General features: G+C 40.5%; 1 protein-coding gene across 1 annotated transcript in view; it reads left to right on the top strand.

Moving 5' to 3' along the window:
* The first annotated feature begins 392 nt into the window (after positions 1–392).
* LOC129268255 (palmitoyltransferase ZDHHC17-like) overlaps positions 393–9,937 on the top strand; it is a 30,743-nt gene continuing 21,198 nt past the window's right edge. Inside the window, exons 1-5 of the mRNA XM_064104728.1 lie at positions 393–554; positions 2,150–2,267; positions 2,942–3,164; positions 8,039–8,103; positions 9,175–9,337. Of these exons, the coding sequence (XP_063960798.1) occupies positions 404–554; positions 2,150–2,267; positions 2,942–3,164; positions 8,039–8,103; positions 9,175–9,337 (720 nt within the window). The 5' untranslated portion in view covers positions 393–403. The remainder of the gene's footprint in view (positions 555–2,149; positions 2,268–2,941; positions 3,165–8,038; positions 8,104–9,174; positions 9,338–9,937) is intronic.

Below are 9,937 nucleotides of genomic sequence, written 5' to 3'. Positions count from 1 at the left end.
CGTCTGGCAATGTCTTCGAAGTATCCATACATGACGAAGCTGCTGATGATGACCGATACGTGATGCGGGCGATGGCTACCTCTAGATGTCCATTGACTCGACGTGTATTCTCACAAGACAAACTCTGTACTCTGACTGACTAGAACCAACAACTGACTGAACTGACTGAACTTAATACACTGAGAAACTAACTCGTATCACTCGGAGATTGGGGCTATTTATATGCTTATGGCGTGGTCGCACGCATGGTTCGTTCGCGGCACTATTGAGGTCACGACCCAACGTACCATGCGTGCGCCCACGATCCAGCCACGATCTCCATAATTGCTAATTAAGCATATTGTTACCAGGCCAAACTGGAGTTCATTTCCCCTTGATCTTTACTGCAGGGTACCAAGGCAAGATGATGGAGGAGGTGAAGCCGTACCCGGTCCAGCCGACTGGGGAGTCTCTGGGCTACTATGACCCTCACTCGGCCGACAGCACCTCTGAACCAAAATCAGAGTCTAAAGGTGACCCGGATCAGATGGACATTGTAAAAGCTACACAGTATGGTGAGAAGTCTTTAAACTTGAATTTAGATATACAGGGCTCCAATATACAGGGCTCCACACTAACCATTTGATTCTTCTGGTCCAGCCTGTTCGTGTCGGACCAGTAAATACCAAGTTTTTCCATTTTTTCTGGTCCGGACCTAAAATTTAACTGGACCCCAAAATTAAGAAAAACTAAAAAAAAAAGGTTTTAGAGCTAGTTCATTTTGCTGTCTTTCATTGCTTATTGTTACCCCCCCCCCCAAAAAAAAAAAAACCAAACAAAGAATACAAACACACACACACACGACATAATTCATGAGAGCCATTTTTGTAATATACAAAAGAGAAGAAAATATCAATGTGTATCAGTTTGATATATTTTTTTACTGGTCATGTTGGACCAGTAAATATGGCTATTTCTGGCCTGACAGCAATTTTTACCGGTCTGGGACCATCGGACCAGTGCCAGTATCTCGCACTGCCAATAATATAAATGCATCGCTTTGAACGGTACCAAGAATCCCTCACAAACATCAGCCACGCCATGCCCCCCTTCCTTTCTCAAGCCTGTTTCCCAGTCTGAATTTTTGCAGCAGTTTGAACGTACTGTTTATAAATGGTTCAGGGAATATTGTGTAAGATTTTGTTAGTCAACCATAGCAAATCTATGTCAGATGGTATTAAGGAATGGAGAAAAAGGGAGAAACTTAGTGACACAGATGAGTGAACAAAAATAAGAAATGGGGAAAGGCAGAGAAGAGGGGGGAAAAGAAGAGTTAAAGGAAACCAAAACCCAAGAAGAGAAGCAATCTTATCGGAAAGAGTAAAATAAGAGGAACAATTTTTTAAAAATTTCATCGAAATTGGTTATGAAATAAGCAAGTTTGGATGTTTAAAAAGTCTTGTTGTACTTTCTATGGGGATCCTCAAATTGGCAAACATGCTTCAAAATGGCTGATTTTGTGGACAACTCTCCATTTGTTTTGTACACAAATTTTCAGATTTTCCCCTTTATTTTACATATTTCACATCCTTTTATCTCCTCCTGACTATGACATATGTCATGGGAAAATATAATTCACATCACATATGTCATAGTCAGGAGGAGATAAAAAGATGTGAAATATGTAAAATAAAGGGGGAAATTTGAAAATTTGTGTACAAAACAAATGGAGAGTTGTCCACAAATTCAGCCATTTTGAAGCATGTTTGCCAATTTGAGGATCCCCATAGAAAGTACAACAAGACTTTTTAAACATCCAAACTTGCTTGATTTCATAACCGATTTTGATGAAACTTTTTTAAAATTGTTCCTCTCAAATTACTCTTTCCAATAAGATTGCTTCTCTTCTTGGGTTTTGGTTTCCTTCGAGAAGAAGAAAAAGGAGGAGGAATTTTATTGGTGTGTGATGATAATGAAAAAAGTAATGCTTTTGATATTAAAAAATAGAATAAGAAAAATGAAGAGAGAATGTATATGTGGAGAAGAAGAAGAAAGAGTAGGTGATGGAGACAAAGGAGAGAGAAGGAAAGCAAGCGCAAGGAGAGAGGTTTTCTTTTTAAATTGTCAAATTGATTATGCTATTAAACCGCAAATATTCATGTATTTTCAGGTGTGATCGATCGAGTTCGTAAGTTTATTGAAGAAGGTTACGATGTGAATCAACCAGACCAAGAGAATGTTACATTACTGCATTGGGCAGCAATCAACAATAGAGCTGATATCGTGAGGTGAGTCAGTATTCTGAACATTTTTTGTGACATTCCCAGTTTTCTGCGATACAGCGGGCGGAAAAGTCACAGAATTCAGGAAGAATATGGAATTCACATAATTTCTCAGAAAAACCTAATTTAAGTTAAATGTAAAAATTTGTTTGAATTATGAAAGTACAAAGAAAATCTTAAAAATAAAAGTCAAACCCAATGAAACGAAACTGTGCATGTAAAAAAATCATACTCCGCAGTGTGTTTGCCAATCTTTACTTTTTACAACATTACTGCTTTGTCATATGTTTTGCATATGTCACCAAAGATCATTGCAAATTAAGAACATTAGAGAGGACAGAGTTCGCAATTTAGAAAATGGGAAACTGGGGTCTCTATCATAAAAATGTGAAACACAAAACCATCAACAGAATTCTATTATTAGACAAGGCGTCAATTTACACTCTGCCACTCTCCACCCAGGTGTTAAATGGGTAACCTGTAAGATGCAAAAGTTTTTTGTAGTTTGCTGAGCAGTTGAGTCCTAAAACTCTTGATCCGATGACCGGGGTAGTAATTACAATGTAAAGCACTTTAATAGTAATGCAATTATTAAGCACTACATTAATGTAAGTATTAATGTCATAATTACTACTACTATCATTACTATCTGTTCTTAATCTCCCGTTAATGACAAACAGGTACCTCGTATCCAAGGAAGCCATCATCGATAAACTGGGCGGGGACCTCAACTCCACCCCCCTCCACTGGGCAGTGCGCCAGGGGCACCTCCCCATGGTTGTGCTGCTGATGCAGTATGGGGCAGACCCCTCCCTGAGGGATGGGGAGGGGTGCAGTGGTATACACCTGGCTTGCCAGTTTGCTCACACTCCTATTGTGGCTTATCTCATCGCCAAAGGCCAGGTGAGTAATTTTTTTTTTTTTTTTGATATACATAGTTATAAATGATATAGGATTTGTATAGTGCACGTATCCACCTTGCTAGGTGCTCAAAGCGCTCCTATGTTTTTGAGGAATTACTTCCTGCTGGTACCCATTTACCTCACCTGGCTCGAGGGCAGCACAGTGTGGATAAATTTCGTGCTGAAGGAAAACACACCAAGGCTAGGATTCAAACCCACAACCCTCTGTTTCAAAGGTGAGAGTCAGAACCACTAGACCACGACGCGCCCACTAAATAGTTCCCAAGAATGCGTATAGCATTTCCATTTCATTTGAATGTAGAAAGTCAAAAAGGGGCCTAAGCTTTCGATCCTAGCAGAATCTTTGTCGGAGGCAAAATGACAAACATATAAAGTGGAACAACCATAATATAGACCACAAACAAGCTACAGCAACACTAGAAACAAGGAGACAAAAGGGGCATTAGTGAGTAGAGAAGACCAATCAGGTTAGTGAAGGGGATGAAAGAAAAGGAGTAGGCAGACACAAAGGGAAGTTAGTGTAAGTAAGGCCAGTAAAAGACCTCAAGCCAAGAGGGATTAAGATAATGAGGCAGGCAACATCAAACAGGATCTGGAACAAAACAGTGATAATGGGATGAATAACAAGAGAATTAGTGAGAGGTGGGTCAAACAGGTTACAAAGAAAGGCATAATAAACTGGTGCATAAGAGTGGGGGAAAAAAAAAAGGGAAAAGAATGGGGAACAACTGTTAATGTGCAAAAGACATAACTATATAAGATAAAGCATTAAACAAACTAAGAGAAGGTAAGTGTAAGTATGTATCTATAAGTGATATGTATATACATATATCCAAAAAAGAAATGTATATGAAAAAATATAAATACACATATGGTGTAACTGATATTGTAATCCGCTAGGTGTGACGGGAAAAAAACATAAGACTATATAGTAGGGAAAAAAAAAAAAAAAAAAAAAACCTGTATATGTGAAAAAGAGGAAGCAAATTGCCTAAAAAGGTAAAAGCAAATATAGAAGAGAGGGGGTGTATTATGAAGAAACCATAGTATACATGTAAATAAGCAAATGTGGTAAATCTAAAAGAGGTGAGTGGAGAAAAAACAAATATATATATATATATATATATATAATAATTATTATATCGCCTGAATAAGGAAGGAAAAATTGGAGCTGAGCTTGTATGAGATATGGGAGGAAAGTAGAGGAAGAAACTATAATGTAACTATTCAAAAGAGCTGAGGGGAAAAATTATATGTATATATAAATTGAAAGTGGATAGGAAAGAATATTCAGTCGTTCCCCTCTTGGATGTTCAGGCCATGAGGTTGGGTGGTGCGAAGTCGTCTCAATCCAGAGCTTCTCCCTGCTAGTACGGACTGAGTCAGACTGGGTACCTAAAGATTCGATGCCCTGTAGCATCATGTCAGTGATGGAGTGGTTGGGGAGGTTAAAATGGCGGCCAACTGGAGTGTCCAGCTTTGCTGTGTTGACGGTGGATCTGTGCCCGTAGAATCGTTTCTTGAGTGTGGTCTTGGTTTCCCCTATGTATTGTACCCTACAAACTCTGCAAGTGATGAGATATACAACATTAGTGGTAGTGCATGTGATGTTGCCCTTGATTTGGTGAGACGGGCTGGTGGAGTTGCTGGTGAAAGTATCACCCTCGTGAAGGTGTATTTCACATATGATGCACCTGTTTCTGGTGCATTTGAAGGTGCCATGCTGTATGGGAGAAGAATGGTTAGTGAGGGAGGGCACTTCAGCACGAACAATGAGGTCCCTGAGATTTGGTGGGCGTCGGTATGCTAGAAGGGGAGTATCGGGAACGGCCTGTTGGAGACGATCAGAAGTGTGTAAAATGTGGTGGTTATCACACAGGATTTTGCGGAGAGGGGGTAGCTTGGGATGGAAGGTGGTCACAAGCGGTATTCTGTCGGTGGTCTCCTTGTCACTTTTTGGTTTGAGAACTTCAGATCTGGGGAGAGAACGAACTTTGTTAATTGCCAGTTGGACTGCCCTGGCCCCGTGGCCCCTGGCACAGAGATGTTTCTGCAAATTCCTGGCATGGAAGGAAAAATCAGGGTCCTCGGAGCAGATACGGCGAAGTCTGAGGGCTTGACTGTAAGCGATGCCGGTTTTGCAGTGACGGGGGTGGCAGCTGGATGAGTGGAGGTACTGGTGGTTATCTGTGGGTTTAGAGTATAGGGTAGTGGTGATACCATTAGACTTTTTCTGGACTGTAACATCAAGGAAGTGGGTTTCCTGTTGGGAGAAATCAGAAGTGAATTTGATGGTCCTGTGGAAGGAATTGATGTGGTCAATGAATGTATGGAGGCTGTCTTCATCCCTGGTCCAGATGAAGAAAATGTCGTCTATGTAACGCCACCAAATCCATGGGCGACAGGGGGCTGAATCTAACATCTGCTGCTCCAGCTTGGTAATTAAGAGACAGGCGAATGAAGGAGCCATCCGGATGCCCATTGCTGTACCGAATATCTGTAGGTAGTGCTTGCCCATGAATGTGAAGTTGTTTTTTGTTAGTACATGAGACATCAGAGATTTGATATCGGATATGGGGGGACTGGAATGGCCACTGACGGCCAAGGCTTCACATGATGCTTGGATACCTTCGTCTTGGGGAATGCTGGTGTACAGTGAAGAAACATCGAAAGTGCCGATGATCGCAGTCTCGGGTATCTGGTCCTTGATGTCATTTAGTTTCCTGAGAAAGTCTGGAGTGTCATGGATGTAAGAGGGTGCACGTGAGACAAGGGGCTTAATGTGGTAATCAACAAAAAGGGAGATGTTCTCTGTTGAGGAACCATTTCCTGAGAGGATGGGTCGACCGGGGTTGCCAGGTTTGTGGATCTTCGGGAGGAGATAGAAGCGGGCAGGTTTAGCATTAGTAGGGGAGAGAAATTTGTGGGCCTTCTCAGAGAGATGCTTGTGTTCTTTCATGTCATTCAGTGGCGATTGGATCTGTAGGGAGAAATTACAAGTAGGGTCAGAATCGAGGAGTGCATAGTGAGATCGATTATTGAGATGTTTCATGGCTTCATCGATGTACTGCTGGCGGTCCATAACAATGACGGCTGATCCTTTGTCTGCAGGCTTGATGATGATGTCGGACCTGTTTTTGAGTGATGAGAGAGCCTGGCGTTCTTCTCGAGGAAGGTTGTCATGTGCTCTGGTGTCGAGGGTATCTGTGGAGCGAACTTGGGATGAGACAGCTTGGATGTAAGTTTCAAGGGAAGGAACTCTATTCTTAGGTGGAATCCATGTGCTTTTCTTGTAGAAGGGCTCGGGATCAGAAGGGGGTGCATCTAAAAAGAACTCTTTGAGACGTATCCTGCGATAGAATGTAGAGAGGTCTTGGCTGAGAGCTATCTGTTCAACTTCTGGTGGCGTGGGGCAAAACTTGAGACCTTTACAGAGAAGAGAGGTTTCTGCTTGGGAGAGAGGGGAGGATGAGAGATTAACAACCAAATGGGGGGATGCATCATTGTTCTTGGTATGTCGTCTAAATCTGTTTGACCGTTGTCGCTTCTTTGTGAGGTTGCCTATTTTCTTGTTCCTGCGTTCAGTGAGGAGAGACCTGTGTTTAGAGAGATCATTTGAATGTAGGATGAAAGAGCACTGTTGATTAAATACCTTGCCTACAAAATATAGGATTTGTGGCCGGGATTGAACTCCGGACTTTCATGGGCCTCGTCGGGTGCCTTGGACTACTCGACCAAGTGAGTACACTTTTGACGTTTAGTGCAAGAGTATTATGATTGCAGCTAAAGACAAATTGAAAGTCACTATTGCACCTCTGTGTGATACGCGACAAGCCACCCAAAAACAAACACTAAAGGCCACCGCACACCTTACGACCCGACTGGTCGGCGACTGGCTTGCGACTGGGTGAGGGGAAATGAATCGCAAGGTAGTCATAAGCCTCGACACCGCACACCTTGCGATCCGATCTGCGACTCACGCATGCGCTTTTTGCTTTTTGGCATAGCAACTGAGAAAGTGCGCTTACTAGTGCGTATGCGCGTTGTTTATCATTATACGCGTCGTGCAACTCTGCTGTCTGATTGGCTGGAAGCTGGATTGAGCTTGCGACCCAGTTATAAGGATTCGACATGTCAAATCCTTCCGATTTTCCTTGCGACTTGTCTCTGACCGGTCTGCGATGCACAAGCTGACAAGAGCCGTGACGTCACATCTTCCCTCACTCAGTCGCAAGCCAGTCGCCGACCAGTCGGGTCGTAAGGTGTGCGGTGGCCTTTAGTTGCCCAAAATCAATTTCCGTACCGCCTTTGTGGTCTCCCTCCTAAGTGTTCTCAGTTACGGCGTTTGGCGAACCTCGATTATTTGTCGCCTTATGGATGGGTGATGGCTTCATCTAAAATGTTAAGTGAATTCTTTATCATACATGAAAAATATATGCTTTCATTCTCTCATTTTTAGAAGTAAATCTCCTACTTATGACCCCCCCCCCAAAAAAAAATTACTTCATGCCCTAAAATTAGTATGGAGGAGGGTGCTGTAGAATTCTCATATACTTGCAAATGGAGACTCTCTTGGATGATTTGCTGTCTGACACATTTCAAAAGTTTCACTATCTGAATTTCATTTCTAAAAAGTACCAAGATGCAAACTTTCGACAACAGTACAATTTTTGCCCTTTTTTTTCTTTATCTGTAGAATTCTCATATACTTGCAAATGGAGACTCTCTTGGATGTTTTGCTGTCTGACACATTTAAAAAGTTTCACTATCTGAATTTCATTTCTAAAAAGTACCAAGATGCAAACTTTCGACAACAGTACAATTTTTGCCCTTTTTTTTTTCTTTAATCTGTAGGATGCTAACATGATTGACGGAAGTGGGATGACACCGCTTATGTGGGCTGCATATAAAGCTTTCTCGTAAGTGTACACCGCCTTTATTGTAAATTACAACTCGAAAATACTTAGAATAATAATAATAATAATGGTGGCTACTTATATAGCGCACAGGTCCACCTTTCGGTGCTCATGGCGCCTCAAGGAAAATAAACACAAAACACAACAATAGAAAAAAAGAAAGAATAGAATTTGAATTCTCCTGAATAAACACAATATTAAACTGCTAATGGGAGATTAAATAAGTTTTCAATTGGGACTTGAATGCTTCTGTTGATGAAATTTGGCGTAATTGGATAGGCAGTTGATTCCATAGCTTTGGTCCTATAACAGAGAATGCATGGTCCCCCCATTTGTGTTTTGTTTTGGGTGTCTGGAGCAATAGAGAATCAGATGATGAGCGAAGACTACGTGAAGGCTGATATTTTGAGATAGAGCTGCTGAGATATGTGGGGAAGAGAGAATAAATTGAATGATGTATTAGTAAAAGAATTTTGAAGGTGATTCTTTTACCAACAGGCAGCCAATGTAAGGACTGGAGGATTGGCGATATGGAGTCATACTTTATAATGCATTCTTGTAAAAAAATGTCTACATAGAGATATTAAAGAATAGTTATTCTTGGTTTTCCATTTGTCTACACTGTATATTTTGGCAATTTATCACTTTGGCTAGGAAGAGATTTAAGAATGATAAAGATGACATAATCAAACGTTTGTAAATATGAAGATTTGTCACATATCCTTTTGTTTATTTCAGATGGATTTTTTTCTTTGACCTGCCGTTCTGGTTATTACTGCTTTAAAATTATCTTACACTATGCCTCTTAATGCTTTTAATATTATAACTCTGGGGTCCTGTTTCATAAAAAAAAACTTCTTATTATAACAAATGCACAATTTCGATGACAAGTTTACTATCAGCCAATCAAATTGAATGATTTCAGTAGCTTTAAACTGTTGTTGCAGATTTTTTTTTTATACCAAGTTTTATGAAACGGCCCTTAGTGTTTTATTGTTTTTCCATTGACTTCAAGTAGATTTCATGTTAATTAATCTCTAATATTTTAATCTTTTTCTGAATTTATCAACGCAGGATGGACCCAACTCGCCTCCTTCTCACCATGGGAGCGAACCCTAACATTCAGGACAAGAAATTTGAAAATGGCGCCCTCCACTGGGCCGCAGTGCAAGGCAACATGGCCGCCGTCAACTGCCTGGTGAAGTTCGGGGCAGATACCTATATGGAAAACAAAAGTGTAAGTGCCCACTAAAAATATTCTTACAGAATATAGGTGTATAAACTTTTTTATTACATCTTAACCCTAACTCTCCCGGGGTATTTTGATTCTTGTCATTCCCGGGGGGGGGGGGGGGGGGGGGGGGGGCCATAATGGCCCCCCCTTAAGATCTCGGCTGCCGATCGCGCGTGATCGACGCAAAAATTTGCATGCTGGTAGTGTGCGATGTAATCTACAAGGCTGTATGGTAAAATTTTCCAAAATAATGAGATTTTATTTTATATGAATTAATTATGCTAATTTATGCATAAATCATACTTTTTGCTCTAATTCACTAAATAAAGCTCCTAGAATGCTAATTTTTTGTAAAAATATTCTTTGTAGCATTCTTAACAATCGCAATTTAAAAAAATTTCGGTTTGGAAATCAATTTCTTATGTATTTTACTGTTTTATGAATTTCTTATGTATTTCTTTGTTTTTTTACTTTTTGTTTTTTATTGTTTTTTCAATGGAAATCGTTCCAGACTGAATTCTGATCATAAACAAGGCAAAATTAATTAAGTTTAATCAGTAAAAGTAGAAATAATGATACATTTATGAATTTTGGCTAAATACA

This window comes from Lytechinus pictus, chromosome 9, assembly GCF_037042905.1.
Source record: "Lytechinus pictus isolate F3 Inbred chromosome 9, Lp3.0, whole genome shotgun sequence".
Lineage (NCBI taxonomy): Eukaryota > Metazoa > Echinodermata > Echinoidea > Temnopleuroida > Toxopneustidae > Lytechinus > Lytechinus pictus.
The sequence above is the reverse complement of the archived record's forward strand: the minus strand, read 5'-3'. Positions and strand labels throughout refer to the sequence as shown.